Source organism: the organism of the source record quoted next, unplaced genomic scaffold, assembly GCF_019419815.1.
Source record: "Pyrus x bretschneideri cultivar Hongxiangsu unplaced genomic scaffold, Pyrus_bretschneideri_v1 Contig15, whole genome shotgun sequence".
Classification (NCBI taxonomy): Eukaryota; Viridiplantae; Streptophyta; class Magnoliopsida; order Rosales; family Rosaceae; genus Pyrus; species Pyrus x bretschneideri.
This window is the reverse complement of record NW_025999446.1, coordinates 1,603,029-1,619,547: the sequence shown is the minus strand read 5'-3', so window position 1 is coordinate 1,619,547 and position 16,519 is coordinate 1,603,029. Positions and strand designations below refer to the sequence as shown.

The window sequence follows — 16,519 nt, the reverse complement described above, 5'->3', positions numbered from 1 at the left end:
TAAAGCTCCGTAACAATGGAGAAGATGATCGCTCTGAGATCGCTCTACCGCTCACTGTCCTGCAGATCTTATCGACTAGCCGCTGCCAACCAGAAGCTTCTGTGCAACTCCCAACCCATCCACTCTTCCGCCGCTGCTGCTCGAGCCCTCTTCAATTCCTTATCCCAATCGCCAAGGACCTCTCTTCCGGTAACTCCTTCCTTCTCCGTTCGACTTCAATCTGGTTTCAATGAAAATTTTGATAGATATGATGCAAATTTGAAATGGGTTATTGTTGCAATTTGATTTTCTGTATTAAAAACTGCATGTTTGAGCTTCTTGTGATGTAAAATGATTTGGGTTTTGTTTTTCTTTTATTTTCTGCTGAAATTCCATGTGGGTATGTTGCGAATCCGCAGATGACTGCAAGTTCCCGTTTTCAAGGGGGTTGGGAAGTAGGAAATTTTATAGTGATGATATGAGTCACTTGCCTGCCATTAAAGACCCTGCGCTGCTCAATGTTTTCAAGGATTTGCTGGCTGCAAGTTGGGATCACTTGCCCAAGATCGTCATCCATGATGCGAAGGCGGCATTGTCTGAGAATACTGATGACCAGACTGGCAAAGAGATTGTCACTAATGTTTTCCGGGCAGCGGAGGCTGTTGAGGAGTTCGGCGGGATGATTACTAATTTAAAGATGGAACTTGATGACAGCATTGGTGCGAGCGGAGAGGTACTATAATCATTAGGGACTTTGTGGTTTCACAGTCACCTGGCTCTGCTGTTCTTTTGATTTTTGTGTTTTCGTATTGTCTGTAGAATGTCAAGCCCTTGTCAGATGAGTACGTGAATGCACTGAAGACCATTTACAATCGCTACATTACCTATTTGGATGCATTTGGGCCTGAGGAGACCTATTTGCGGAAGAAGGTTGAGACAGAGTTGGGAACTAAGCTGATATACTTGAAGATGAGATGCAGTGGAATCGGTTCTGAGTGGGGAAAGGTATTTATACAAAGATGATTAAAGTTATAGCTAGATAAGATTATCGGTTAGTATTACCTTTTGAGAAAGCCATATCAAAGCATAGGTGCAGTTATCTGGTACTTTTCTTATCTGTATGAGCAGCATTGAAGGAAAATTATCTTAGTTATTTAGCTCACTTAGGAGTTAGGAGAATAGAACATCAAAATTGACGCGGTTGCGGTATATATTTTAAGTTTGGTAACGATACTCAGTCCCTTATTTTCTATCTCTCTTCCCGTGGGAACTGGAAAGGGGGTCTTTCAACATAAACGATGCTTTGGCATGAAGCTTTTCATTTCGGCATTTGTGGTACATGGTTTGTTATTATCCCGCAGTGTAGGGACTCCTATTTGGCACATTCACATGCAGTGTGCAAAGCATTACGAATCTATTTGTACACTTCTCATATGATTTTGTATTCTGATTGCAGATCACTGTTCTGGGAACTTCTGGACTGTCTGGGTCATATGTTGAGCAAAGAGCTTAATCCCAGAATTTCAAAGAATGTTAAATGTAATTGGAAGCTTTCCGGTTTTTGGAATCGTGTATGTTGGACTTTCTGGGTCATATGTTCAGATTCTGATGACAGTTAATAAGAGAATATCGATCTTGATCTATTAATGAAATAACGTCGCATCTTGTTCTTTCATTTACGATCGCGTATATCGTTGGAAGTTTTGTTTCGGCCTGTAATTTCAGTTTGATTTGTTTCATTTGCTTCTGTAGAGTTGATAATACTGATGATGGAACAATTTTCAACAATATGCACATGACAGTAGATACAGAAATGATCTCTACTTCTCTAGTAACAAATTACAGAAATTTTCTGTCTGCCAGTGTTAAAGATCGGATGTGCACTGATATTGGGTTGATATTATTGAAAATACATCGATAACATGTCATTATATTATGTTGGCATCGACACATTATTAATGACATATTGATGGTTCAATTGTTACGTATTCGTTTCATAGACACGGACTAAACAAAATGACGTTCAATTAGGGAACTGTCAATAATACTCTTGGCAGGCATCATTATGTTTCGGGCTGGACACAGGTCATGAAAACAAGTAAATATAGGGGCTAATCATGATTTGGATCGAGCTGGTTTCGAATATGGGAATTTATGATGGCTGAGATAAACTACCCGAATTCGAAATACATCTTGGATCAAAAGTATTGAATTAGTCGTCAGACTTTTCCTCCGACTGCAAGACTATATACGTATCTGTATCGGCTACATATCATGTAAACTACAGTATGTTTGTCACTTATTACTGTGATAATCTCACGCATTAATCTCTCTATGTGATGTTATTAAGGATAACACAAACTGCCTCCAGATTATCGCCTTCTCTGCATAGTTCTGTAGCAAGTTTAGTTCAACCGAAGTTTTTTCCGGCAATCAGAGCCTCGTGATTGATGTTCCTCAGTCCTTCTTTCTCTTTTCACCAGAACCATTTCGTTTGTCCGATGGCCAACTCTTCCACCACTGCTTCTGTCGACCCGTCTGTTCTTCCTGTACGTCTCTCACGTTATCACCGTCAAGCTCAATTCCAATAATTACCCTATTTGGTTGTCCCAAACTGTTTCTTTGCTTAAGAGTCAGAACCTCATGGGTTTTGTGGATGGTCCTTCTCCCTGACATCCTCAGTTTCTCTCCGACGATGCTGGGAACAAAACCGACACCGTCAACCCCGATTTTCGGCTGCTGGGGTTTGGTTTTGTTTTTGTTGTTTCTTCTGCGTAAGGCTGTTTCCCCAGTTTCTCTCTTGAATTTGCAGAAGTCAGACTGATTTAATTGCCAACTGGTTTCTTTCATGGTATCATGGCCCCGAAGTCCTAGGTTGCTTCCCAGAACCAATCAGGTATTGTTCGGGCAAAGATTTATATGGAGAAGGCTCCTCGGATCTCAACACAGCTCCCCAAGTGATTGGCACCTTGGATGTGTAGTCTGACTCTCACTTCTTGATGTGCTACAAGAAGAGAACAAAGTTAGTTCTAAAAGGTGCCTTTGTGGGGCCTTAGGTGTAGGACCTTGAGGCTCACAGTCAAATCTAAGTGCTAGGTATGCTACTACTATCTTAGTATAGCAAATGTAGAACAAGTGTGTTTCAAGTTGATTACTTACACCCCAAGTTACTCAAGCTTCTTGTTATCAAAGGATTGTCGTGGATGGGTTAAGTCTACGTTAAGTTATTTTTCTTGCCTTGTAAATAAGGACTTGTAATTCATAGTCTTGTATGTTTAAATGAAAGGAGTCCAAAGCCCCTTAAATTATTTGTTTGATTCTAGGTCACATTTAATGAAAACATCTCCATCACTGCTAATCATATCCAAATGCAAATGGACTCTTAAAGTAGAAAAACAGGTGGAAATAACTTGAATAGATACTGAAGAACGCATTAAGTAATAGATCTACTAATTCATAAAACAAACAAAGAGCTTCGGGCAAGATATCACCTTGTCTAGCAAGGTTGAATTTCTTGCAGTCACTTCTCTTTGAATTTACAGGGTTTATATGCTAAAAAGGGATGAATGGTAAACAAGTTTACACGAGGGAATCGATACTACACCACTGAGGGAGATAGCAGAGCTTTTAAATTAGACAAGAGATAGCTTTTCTAAAGAACTATCACTAGAAAGGACTGAATCTGGATTGATTTCAGCTCTTGGATGCAAATTTGGCTTGAGAGTAAGAGTTTGTTTGTTTGTTTGTTTGTTTGATTGGTTGAGTGTCTCTATCTTTGTTGTCTCTTCTTCCTTTTATAGACAAGTTAGCTCAACTATTGTAGCTTTTGCTCTTGCCCGAAAGTATTTAGAGGGTAGTGAGTCATCAACTTTCTTACTTGTAATGCCATTGGAAAATGTTCTTTGGCTGATAGTAGGTTAGTCTCCATCACTTGTTACTTCAATTATAGACACGTGGCTTGTGTTTCTTGGCTGAGAAAGCCTTAATTTGCTTCTAGGTTTGATGCTGGGCTTCGGGCAAGTCCTCTTTTAATTGGCATCCTTGGGCTTTTCGTCATTCGAGCCCTTTGTTCAAAAATATTTGGGAATTTTTGTATTGTATTTTTACAGAAGCTAATATATATATATATACACACACACACGCAAGAAAAACTTGTGTGGAGTTTGGCTTGCCATTGAATTTTGTTGAGTGGCACTACAATTCACTCACACCTTGCCACATGACAAGTGTTAAATATAATCTTTTATCATTATTTTTTATTTAACATTCTCATAATTATTTTTTATACTAATTAATATACATCATACACCATGAGATCAATCTAATGGTCCTCTCTCCCATTTTTATTCCCAAAATTTTCAAATCTCCGTTCTCTCAGCATTCTCCTACCAATTGGAAAAATCAAAATTAGACTAACATATTCTTAAAATACTCATAATAAAGAAAAGTAAATGTTGTGTCAAACATAGCCAAATAATTCATATTATAAATATAAAGAAGGGAATTTTCATGAAAAGGGTTTGGACTAAGTTTATTTTAATAAAAAATCATGCTATAACTTTATTTAATTAAAAAGACTTAAATTTTAATGAAAAATCCTTAAATTTTAATAAAAATGACAAAAGAACTTAAATTTTAATGAAAATGACATAATTTTAATATTAACAAAATTTAAAAAAAAAAACTGACGCGTGGACTCATACGTCCTCACACTGTTTATGAAACTTCTACACTGTTTATGAAACTTACGACACTATTTATAAAACTTACTGCATTGTTTATGAAAACTTACAACACCGTTTATGAAATTTACTACACTGTTTATAAAACTTAATGGTACTACCCCACTGTCTTGTGTTTGTAACCCGGCCCACTTTCTTTTCTTCCCCTTTTCTTTCTTCTTTTCCTTTTCCCCCGTGAATACTCCAGAACTCTCTCTCTCTCTCTCTCTCTCTCTCTCTCTCTCTCTCTCTTCAAACTCTCTGCCTTCTCGCTAAACCACCATAGCCAAAAATAACTCCAAGCACCATCACTACAAATTCCAATTTAATTGAGATCCCAAACCACCAAATACAAGACCTGCGCAAGCGGGGATCCCTATGGTACCATTGCATGTTAAATTCTATAATGGGAAGTAGGATAATCCAAGTAGGGGTTCTCGGTGAGAGTTGCTCTAATGGAATAGAGCTGCAAACTTTGAAAATAGGAGGTAAAATTAGCTTGGTTTTGTTGTAATCTGCTGCTAGTAATGTCTTCTAGCATCTTGGATCAAATCTGGGTTTGAAATCTGGGTGTGATGGAGTTTTGGGTGGGTGGGTAGGGGACGTTACACAAAGGATATTGAGAAGAAGAAGAAAACAGAAGTTGATATTAGTCATGGCGACAACTGAAACAGACACAAAAATCACAAACCGATCGATTTTTCTTGTCTCTTCGCTTCCTCCTCCACCCTTTAACAAAGCATGGCCAATCTTTTATTCGATCTTCTTCAACTCAACAAAATCTACCCTAGTTACATGCTTGCTTTTATTTTACATGCACACACACTCTCTCTCACTAGATTGATTACTAGCTACCTGCTGCCACTGGAGTGCCTTTAATGGAGCTAGAATCATACCTAAGAGGACTGGAGTGCCTCCCCGGTCCAGCCGAGGAAGCAGCAAATGACAATTGCTTCTTTACAGACGTCATTGATCGCGATTTTTATTTTTTATGTTTTTTTATTTATTTAATTTTTTTTCCTTATCATTAAATAAAATTAGTGTATGGTTTTCATTAAAATATAAAGATTTGAAGTCATTTTCATTAGTTTTCTTATAAAGAAACCTCATCATCTGAACCCAAAAACCCCTGATTATAAGAAAGAAACAAATAACCCTAAAACGCGATCAAACAAACTATTGTATAAAGAAGAAGAAGAAGGAAAAAAAAAAAAGAGTATTGTTTAAAGAACCAAAAACACCCAATTGCCGCTGGGTGCCTTTTTTTTTTTTTTTTTTTAAGAAAAGAAAGAAACAGGGAGAGAATAAAATGAAGAGTCATACACTAAAATATAATTTGGAGGGAACATTTGGGAAGAAAAAAAGGGGATAAGAAGAAATTAGATTGATTTTATGATGGATATTAATTAGTATAAAATTAATTATGAGAATGTGAAATATAAAAAAATGATAAAAGATTATATTTAAACTTGCCACGTCGTGAGTTTTTGAGTAGATTGTAGTGTCACTCAGCAAAATCCAATGAAAACCAAGCTCCACACAAATTTTTCTCTATATATACAAGCTAATTACAAGAGAATGGGAAACTATAAAATTGCAGGAAATCTTAATTACAAAATCAAGCATAGATGTCAACAATGCCTAACTTGTCGAGTGAACTATAATATACTTTGCTAACATGACTTTTGTAAGAACATATGCCACTTGATCTTCAGACTTAATAAACGGTATATAAATTAGTCCAACTTCCAATTTATATTTGATGAAATGTTGATCCACTTCAACATGTTTAGTTCGATGATGTTGAACTAGATTGTGAGCAATGTCGATCGCAGCCTTGTTATAACAATGCAACTTCATTGGTTTCAATGGACTAGAGCCAAAGTTTGACAGTAAATTTCAAACCCACAACAACTCACAAATGACATGAGACATACCTCAAAACTCTGCCTCAATGCTTGATCTGGCAACAACATTTGGCTTTTTGCTTCGCCAGGTAACGAGATTGCCTCCAACATATGTGAAATAACCAGAAGTTGAACGTTTGTCAATGATAGAACTTGTGCAATCTAGTGATAGAACCTACCCAATATGCATCTGTAGACCCAGAACCATCCAAGTGACCTTGTTTTGAAAACGTAAGTCCTTCCCCCAATCATCCTTAAGGTATCTCAAAATGCGATCAACTGCACTATGAGGCTCAATACTAGAACATGCATGAACTGACTAACCACACTTACTGCATATGCAATATCTGGTCTAGTGTATGCTAAATATATTAACCTTCCAACAAGGCGCTAGTATTGTCCCTTATTGGTTGGTGTTTGATCTTCTTGTTTGCACAACTTGTGATTCATCTTTGTAGATGTAGCAGCAAGTTTGTAAGCAAGCATTCCAGTCTTTGTTAGCAAAACTCCATCGCGTATTTCCGTTTTAAATAGGAAACTACCTTTCGGCCATCTGGACAATTCAATCCCCAAGAAATACTTAAGAGAGCAAGGTCCTTCATCTCAAACTCTTGAAACAAGTATATTTGTAGTGCAACTCTTTTCCTATCGCCACCATGTCACCTACATAAACAACCAATGCAATGATTTTGTCAAATAAAACTACTATGATAAAGCACTGATGTCCTTGTCGTCTACTGGTGTTATCACTGGACTTTGATGAGTAACACTACAATACATGCAAAACTCGCCAGTTGACAAGCCTTAAATATAATCTTTTATCATTCTTTTATATTTAAAATTATCATAATTATTTTTCCTACTAATTAATATATAATATGGATCAATCTAATGTTTCCTTTTCTTTTTTTTTTTTTTCCTTCTTTTCTCCTATTTTTTTTCTTCCCAAATTTCCCTCCACTTTGTTTTGCCGTTGGTGTTCACTGTCTCTCCTATTTCTCTCTTTCCCGATTCTGTTTCTTGCCTTCCTTAAATAAATAAAAAATATTGCACCCTCTCCAATTTTATCATGCAAAGCAACCAAGAATCTGTAAGTTTTTTTTCATTCTTTATACAGTAGTTGATTTGATCATGTGAACTTGACATGAATAACCCACGTATATATAGGCGTATTAGTTTTTCTTTCTTTCTTATTTTAATTGGGGATTTTGGGGTGAGGGTGAGGGTGTTTGGTTTCTTTTTCTTTTAAAAAAAATGCGGAGATGCTGGAAATATAGAGCTCATGGATTGAAAATGGATAAATTGAAGAACAATGTGAGATTTTTATTTATATAATCTAGCTAGTTGACAATTAGTCAAAATAATTTTTAGATTCACTTTGTATATCAAGTTTTTTTAACAGCTTATGTTTTGATCAAAGTTTAATTTTCAAACAGTATTATCTATAGTTCTTAATTATATTGGTAGAGATGTACTTTCTTGAAAATAGAAAGCTACTACAATCAAAACAAAGTGAAAGATAACATATAGAATGTGAAAAAATTAACTTGATAATCTGGAGTGTGCACTTTTGTATTTAGAGAGAGGAGAGAAACAGTGGGGGAAAGAAAACGGAGAAATTTTGAGAAGGAAGAAGGTGCAGAATTTCATAAAAAGCAAGAAACAAAACTCGGAGAGAGAAAGAAGTGGGAGAGATAGTGAAGACCAACGGCAAAACAAGATGGAGGGAAATTTGGGTAGAAAAAAAAAAAAAAGAAAAGGAAACATTAGATTGATCCATGGTACATATTAATTAGTAGGAAAAATAATTATAAGAATTTTAAATATAAAATAATGATAAAATATTATATTTAAGACTTGCAATGTGACGAGTTTTAAGTGGATTGTAGTACCACACTGCGAATTCCATTGGCAAGCCAAGCCCTACACAAGTTTTTCTCGTGTTGTTAGTCAGTCCAAGTTTCATCAGTGAAGACTTCTAGGCCTGCTGAAATACCTTATTGAACTCATAGTCCGTTTGTTGTGTTACTTTTAGTGCAAAAAAAAGTCCAATATGCCACTTAGTATTACGGTTTAGTGGTATTCCTCTTCACTTGTAATTAATGGTGAAGCCAGGAATTTTCGAGAGGAGGGGCGGAATTTAAAAGCATTAATAGATTCTGAAAAAAAAAAATTAGACAATGAATTTCTTTTAGATAGTAAACAATATTAATGTTGTTCATAATTTATCTATACAAACAAGTTGTAATTGTTATCGGTAAGGTTTCATGTCATGATATCACATAATAAGCTCATTATCAATAAATGCAAAATCATCTTTCAATATAAACAACCAAACTATCACACAATTGTTGTACATCTCTCTCTATGTAAACATTTCTTTCAATAAAAACAAAAACATTTCTCACATAATATGAACACTAATACCTTTCCCCACAAAACTTTTTGTATATATGAAACAAGTTCTGGAGTCATTATTTCTCAAGAATTAAAAGAAAATAAGATAAAATAATTTTAAATACTAGAAATAATAACAAGAATTAAAAAAGAACAATAACAAACATTAACATCAACATTTGTTTGTTTTTTTTTTTTTGAGTACATCGATATTTTTACACTAAGGGGAATGGGAGTTCTGCTAAACCACACGATGAACAACCTAATGGAGGGGGAGTTCGGCTAAGCCACATGATGGACAATCTAATTTGGTATCGAATTTGCCATGTACAAGATTCGAACCTAAAACTTCTCATTTTCAAGTGAAAATGGATATCACTAGACCGTAATACCGAATGACAACCTTTTATTTTTCTTAAATCTAAAAGTTTAAACAAATGAGACAGAGGGAAGATAATTTTAATTGTGCAGGGGTACTGCGGTTGGAAAAGAAACCACATCAATAGAATTAAAAAGTAAAAATAAAAATAAAGGAGCCCAACCGCACTGTTTCATTAAAGGAATATTGAGTTTTATAACCAAAACATATAATTATGTAAACGACGCAGTTGGGTTCTAAACAAAATTGGATCGTCATCTTCCCTTGATATCAAAACCCAGCAGCGCAACTCAGCGTAGCAGGTTCAAAAAATCGGTCGGAATTCTCACTCTCAGTGGCGATTTTCGACTACGTCGTGTTTTGGCCTGGCTGATTTTAAAAAAAAAAAAAAAAAAAAAGATTGAATGCAGCTCTGCTGCGCGCAGAGCAGAACCAGACAGAGACAGCACCGGAGGAGATGAAGAGCAGCAGCAGGAGGGGAGGGGCTAGCCAGCGCTCCAGCCCTATTTTTCCGGCGAGGAGAGTGGTGACCGCCACTCCTCGCCCTCACGTGGCTTCGCCACTGCTTGCAAGTGAACGTATTAAGTTCTATTTTCGCCAAAGGTGAATTTAAACCACATTATTGCTAGCCTACTATGAGAATAAGCACATCTCATCCCTTTAGTGTAGATAATATCATTTGTTCAAAAAAAAAATTCCAATATAAATTTGAACTGTAATACTGAAGTTGAAAAGCAGGGTGCACAAACGAACAAACAAAATACTACACTTATTCATTGACGAAAAAAAAAAAAATTGTAATGAATACAAGACTCCTATTTGTGGGAGAAGACCAAAGCAAACCCTAAAACTTAACAAACAAGACAAAGAACTCTAATCCTTGACCCACAGGAAAACTAATAACTCAATAAAAACCCTAAATTCCAACAAATGATCTGTGTAAGAATCAACCTGCAGCCTCATTCTAACCACTGAGTTGAATCTACAATTTTACTTTTTCCGGTAATCAGTTCCTGTGGCGCCACCCCTTCTATTGACATCTCCGTTTTTCCCAACATCTCTCATGCTACCACCGTCAAACTCGATCACAAAAATTACCAAATATGGTTGGCCCAAATTGTTCCTGTACTTAAGAGTCTGAAACTCAAGTCTTTTGTGGATGGTTCATCTCCCTGTCCTTCTCAGTTTCTCTCCGACAATGCTGGCAACAAAACCGATACCGTTAACCCCGATTTTGAAGATTGAATCCAAAAGGACCACCTTGCTCTATCCTGTATCGATTGCTCCTTAAGCCCTCATGTGCTCGGCACCATCGCTCACCAGTACCGTACTGCTCGTGAAACTTGGCAAGCTTTGGAGAAACTGTTTGCCTCTTCCAGTCTGAAACATATCTCGCAGCTCCGCAGTGATCTTCTTCATACTACTCGTAATGGTAGGAGGATTGCTGAGTTTCTTTCTGTTGTCAATATGCTTCATTTTCGGTTTCGGTTTCTATTTCTTTTCGTTTGCCGGTTTTCTTATTTCTTCTGTTTAAGGTTGTTTCTTGCTGGTGGACAATTCCGGTCAAATTTAATATATGATAGCATTATTTATCACAAAGTATAGCATAGCATTACAACTGAAACTTTTATTCAATTTGCATTTTATTCCATCCATTTAATCATCTAAACACGAAATAACATTGAACTTTGAACGTCCTTTATTGGTGGTGGTGCGGGCGACCTCCGACTTTAAACCATCTTAACAAACTTAGTGCCTTTTCTCCACGTCCACGACTCAGAGGGCGACTTTGGCAGCGGTGGAAGCAACACAGCCTTCCGGCAAAGCCCAAACGGCCAGCCCTCACAATGACTGAATTGCCGAATTATGGACTGCTGCCTATGAAAATCTCCAAACTCGATCCCACTAAGGCTCGAACAACGCGACAAACTTGTCTTGACAGAAAGAAACACGTCTCTACTTGCAGCGGTGCTTGAGCAGCAAGAAAGGCAGCTTGCAACCGATAAAAATTCTTCTTTCTCATTGCCTTCGTGATCTTCATGATCCTCTTGCTTTTCCGCTCCTTTCTGCGTTATGAATAAATCTCCTGATTTCGAAGAGTAAACGAAAGAGAAGCTATCTGTCAAACTGCTCGGCTTGCGCCTCAGTTTTTCCATAGCACGGCTTCGAATGGCAGACACAATAACCTGATAGAGAAAAAACCAAGCAAACAAAAACGATAAAAACAACCTGCAAAACACTCATGGGTTAACAGAAAATGAAAACTTTAGTATTGAAAAATATTCATTTCGGTTGACATGTAAGTACTTCTTTTTCCTCATCAAAGTCACTTGTCAGGAACTCCTCCCCAGCAGGGCTCGAAGCCGAAAGCTTTCTGCTGGTATGGCAATTCGCAAACACATCGTTGAGACAAGCAGCAAGAAACTTGCATCTTTTGGAAGGATTTGGTGGCTGTTCTTCTTCATGATGAAAGATGCTCATGTTGGAGTTGAAAAAAAGTGCTTTTGGTTTGTAAACTGTAAGCCACAGCTGCTTTGAGATATCTACAAAAGTTAGTGCTTTTGGTGTGAGTTATTCTTACTCGACATGATGCTCGGATTAGACCTTCACCTGCTTTTTTTGACAGTGGCTTCTCAGCTTATTGGGAAAATGGAGAATACTGGTCTCTTTTCTTTGGGGTAAAGACAAAGCTAAAAAAGCATACTAGACGTTTTAACAAAAGCTAAAACTCCTCCCTTGAGGTTGAAAACGCTTTTGCTTATCTCACAGCCAGTAATAATTCTCATTGAAGAAGACTCTTGTAACTTCAATCCGTTTCTTTGGTTTTCTTCCCTATATTTATTATTTAGTACTTTTTCTGTTGTCCGTTTCTTTGGTTTTCTTCCCTATATTTATTATTTAGTACTTCTTCTGTAGTTTTCAATTTACACTTTAAGTTGAAGTTATGGAGAACTAGGACATGATACCAAACCCAATTTTGACATTTTAGTATTTATTTTCTAACAAGACAGTATTCTGAACTACTTTAAACTACAAGAAGGGAAACTCGAACTTCAAGTGCTAAAAGCAGGACATACTGTTTTAACCAACTGACCTAACCTGCGCTTACGAAGTTATTTGTTAAATTTTCCCAAAGTGGGAGTGCTCTTAAAGTCTATATCTCAATGGATGAAAATCATGATACAAGTTAACACATAAATTTGGCATCTTTCCCCAATTTCATTTTCATTGATGACAATCAAAATTAGTTGAATTCAATGTGATGTCCCAACAGAAAGGGCACTTGCATGCTTTCTTCAGCAAAAGAATTAGAAATTTCATGGGCATTAAGTTCTAGTAATATCATAACAAAGAAAAATCATGAGTCTGAGATTTCTTGAGCAATATCTTTGATTTTATTTTCTTTAGTCTCCCTCCACATTGAGTTCATTAAAAACCCTAGATGTGAAAATGGATTGAGACTTAACTGCACCAAGTATGCCAGTGAGACGGTTTCCAAAGCAATAAAGAGTTGCCAAGTAGAAATTAAAACACATGACAATGCCTGTCACTTGCCTTGAATACTATTAGGTTGAAAGTATTAAGCAAGTTCTTCTCGACAACTAAACACATAATTGCATACAACCGGTAACACTTATAGGTCAAATTTACTACAAAATGGCACCTGTCATATCTAAATTAATCAATGAACCAAACCAAAATTTAAACAAGAACATAGGAAATCCTCTACTAGTGATTAAACATGGTTAAATACATCATTCATATCTCAACTTGATCAGACAAGAACAAAGGAAAATTCTCCACCTTACAAGTGCTCTGTAAAGTTTAAAAGCATCATCTCCACCACCAACACCAACCACGCTCGTGAAATCTGCTCCCAACACTAATGTCAACATGTCACTGGTCCCCAATTGATTGATCATTCAATAGCTCCAAATTATTGTTGCCGACCTCCAAATCCGCATGACCAAAACATGGAAAGTTGGAGTCAAATACTCAAACTTTTCGTCCCACCAAAATTCATGTTGTCACAATAAGTTGGATCCAAATGCCGGAATAGTATAATACACAAATAACCAAATTTTTTGATGTGATAATAAATCCGCTGCACTCGAGATCCTAAGTTCGATTTCTCCTTCCGTCATTATTTGCATTAATTAAAAAGGACAAGATATACTCAGCTGGTGGACTTTTGCAGATCCTGCGTTCGATTCCTTCTCCCCCGCCATCCTTGCATTAGTTAAAAATGAAATGATAAATATAAACTCCGAGATATTGTGTTCGATTCTTCCCTTTTCGCCATCGCTTGCATTAATTAGAAAGGACAAGATAAACTCAGGTGGGGGACTTGTGGAGCTGCTGAGATGTGAGAGAGATCAAAGAGTGGAGCTTGGCCACGGCAGAGGTCTGGTCAGGTGGGCACTTAGAGAGAGAAGTGTTTAGAGAGAGAAGGGCCTCGTCGAGCTTCCCAGCTGCCAATGCTGCGCAGCCTGCCTTGTATGCTTGGTCCGCCATTCTTGCATTGAATACGGGTTGATCAGAGCTCTCGGTTTTCGCCATCGAAGACGAAGAAGACGGAGAGCCGAGAAGATCGGTGGCGCGTGCGTATTCGAGATTGCAAATTGCTGTGTTGATCTCCGCCATTAGAGCTTCCGGCATTGCTTTGATGGTCTTCAGCTTCACGCCATCGAACACACTCCGCCATTGGGAGCTTTTTTCTGCAGGACCCATCTCCTGTTTCCGATTTACAGAGAAACCCAATTGTGGATTTTAGTTTAAAATCCCCCAAAACGCAGAATCGTTGATGAAAATTAAATTTCTTTATTTCACAGGAAGAACAAAGCCCTAAATTTTTGTGAAATTAACAAGAAGGAGAAGAAATCGTACCTGGGAAATAGAGATTTTCAACTTTCTTGGATTGATTGGAGAACCAGAAACCTGATCGGATCGCTAAGCATCGTAGACGTCAATTTTGATTATGTTTCTTCAAATTTTTTTTTTTTTTTTGTAATTTAGAATAAAATAAAATAATGAGGTCCTGATTCATCCAAACTCATACAAGGGCCCGTACGATGTTGTTGGGCCGCTATGCTGTTCCAAAAGTTCCGCTTTGATTCTCGAGTTTCAATTGTCGCAATTTAACTCATATAATTTGCTAATAGTAGCAGTTAAATAATAAGATACTCAATTCTGTCAATTTTTTTGACTAAAAAGGTAAAAACAGCGCAATTGCTTATCCAGTGTGAATTATGTGCATCAAAAAAGAAAAATTGCAAATTCTACGAAAAATCTTGAAATTAGGACATTTTTATATTGAATCGATCAGTGAACTACAAAACTAAAATTGCGACAATCGAAACTATAAGGACCGAAGTACAGATTCGCCGAAACTACAGAGAACATAATCATAGTTGGCCTTTCTTTAATCTCTGTTTCAATCATCCCACTCATCCCATTTTCCATGAAATTTCAACTTGAAACACACAAGGCTCTCGTCATTTTAAGCTGTTGAAACTAAAATCTTAAGAGAAAACTTCGTCCCCCATTCGATGGTTATCAATGATCGTAATAAAGTCATCTGAATTGATCAATATCCGAACTTTCAAAGAACAAGACCCGCAAGGGACGACAAGCGATGCTGGCAATGCATTATGTGCTTCGAAAGATATCTTGTTTCCATCTTTTAACAAAGCATACCCCATCTTCTCCAACTCCAAAGAATCAACGAAGAAATAGTCACCGCATCGGCACTGGTAAAAGAGTTGAATGACCTCTCCCGCATCTTCAACCATCACATCTTCTAAGCTGATATCTTCTGCGACCATAGCATCATGACTAGAAGCTCGAAGCGCACTATCATAAAGTGCGCGAGACCTTGAATCGCCAAGGATTTCCCAAGCCTTTTGCACCTTCAGGAATCTATCTCCCGACCCAGATGTACTTTGCAATTTATCAGGATGACTATCAAGGATAGCAGATCGGTAGCTTGCTCGAATAACTTCATAGTTTGCATCTTGCTTCACCGATAGTATGTCATAGTGAGTTTCCTGAATGGGGTGGCTGCCAAGAACCATGGTTGTAGCTACTTGCTACCACATTAGCTTCACTGCACATGAAATGAAAAAATGTCTGTAATTTCTTTACACGTGAATCTAAAGACCCATCAAACGTAACTGAATGCTTGATTTCAAATCACCAATACTGCAACGACACACAACTTTTAGGTTTCGAAATTTGACTATCAAACAATCTGAACAAACACATAAGAGGACATCTAGATCAAGCATTCGGGTTTCTATTGCTCATATAAGCATGAAAATACAACGGCATTCAAGTATTGTGCTAATATCTCTGCAGCTCAATAAACCCTAACCCTTCTCCATCGTTCTACATGTCCACCCGAATGCAGTCCCTCTTTTGGGTTCCTCTGGTCATGCAGACAAACCAAAACATATAAAAAGCTTTAAGCTTGATTCATTAATTTTCTACTAAAATCTTTGACGGATGACAACAAGAGCTTGAACCCACTTGGGAATCGAAAACCTGAATCGAAATTCAACTAAGCCAGACAGGAATATAATCTTGCAGACTTTCAATGTCAATGAACCATAGCTTGAAATCAGAGCCACAGAACGCCCAAATGCGAATTAAACCAATTAAGCAACAACCCACTAACAGAAATTTCCGAATTCTTAACAAGAATAATGATTTCAAAGTGCAAAGAAAAAACTTGAGAATTATATCCAAATGGATTGTTGGTTTTTCTGAACCAAATAACGATCGGATTCTGCACAAATTCAACCAAAATACCAAGACCAAAGAGAAACGTAGAAATTAAGTTACCTTCGTGGGCCGAGCGAGCTCCAATCTCGCGCGAGATGGCATCAATAATGGTGGGCAAAGAATAGCGCGGATTGGAATCGCTTTAAACTCTCACAGTTTTTTTGGCGGCGATGAGAGGCAGCGACTCTCAAAGTGCTATAAGCGTGCAGGTTTTTTTTTTTTTTTTTTTTTTTTTTTTTTTAATAGATGTTAAACAATAAGAAAGTCGGTTAAGCCTCACAATAAATTACTAATAATATAGTTCAAATTCAATTGTAGCCAGAATCAAAAATAAAATCTTTCACTTTGAGTTT

General features: G+C 37.1%; 2 protein-coding genes across 4 annotated transcripts; one reads left to right on the top strand and one right to left on the bottom strand.

Moving 5' to 3' along the window:
- LOC103941073 (succinate dehydrogenase subunit 5, mitochondrial-like) lies at positions 1 to 1,654 on the top strand. Its single transcript, XM_009351252.3, is given in 5 exon segments — positions 1 to 157; positions 160 to 189; positions 399 to 712; positions 799 to 984; positions 1,436 to 1,654. Coding segments are annotated over 5 exon segments (729 nt in total). The 5' UTR covers positions 1 to 15; the 3' UTR covers positions 1,493 to 1,654.
- Positions 1,655 to 10,946: 9,292 nt separating this feature from the next.
- LOC103949774 (DPH4 homolog) lies at positions 10,947 to 16,382 on the bottom strand. 3 transcript variants are annotated; one of them, XM_048580273.1, is made up of 4 exons: positions 16,227 to 16,382; positions 14,271 to 15,489; positions 11,691 to 14,117; positions 10,947 to 11,612 (listed from the first exon to the last, which is right to left on the bottom strand). In XM_048580273.1, exon 2 carries the CDS (start codon positions 15,455 to 15,457, stop codon positions 14,906 to 14,908), a length of 552 nt encoding a protein of 183 aa, XP_048436230.1. In that variant the 5' UTR covers positions 15,458 to 15,489; positions 16,227 to 16,382; the 3' UTR covers positions 10,947 to 11,612; positions 11,691 to 14,117; positions 14,271 to 14,905. The 3 variants fall into 3 exon arrangements, with proteins under 3 accessions (XP_048436230.1, XP_009359171.2, XP_009349528.2); XM_009360896.3 differs by having other exon boundaries at positions 10,947 to 11,569; XM_009351253.3 differs by lacking the exons at positions 14,271 to 15,489; positions 16,227 to 16,382 and having other exon boundaries at positions 10,947 to 11,569; positions 11,691 to 12,167.
- Between the last annotated feature and the right edge of the window lie 137 nt (positions 16,383 to 16,519).

Bases quoted from the DNA above. Each gene is read 5' to 3' on its own strand.
- LOC103949774 (XM_009351253.3), bottom strand. From the start codon at position 11,864: ATGAGCATCTTTCATCATGAAGAAGAACAGCCACCAAATCCTTCCAAA. The intron at 11,570-11,690 runs GTACTTACATGT...TTTCTCTATCAG, and splicing joins ACTTTGATGAGGAAAAAGAA to GTTATTGTGTCTGCCATTCG.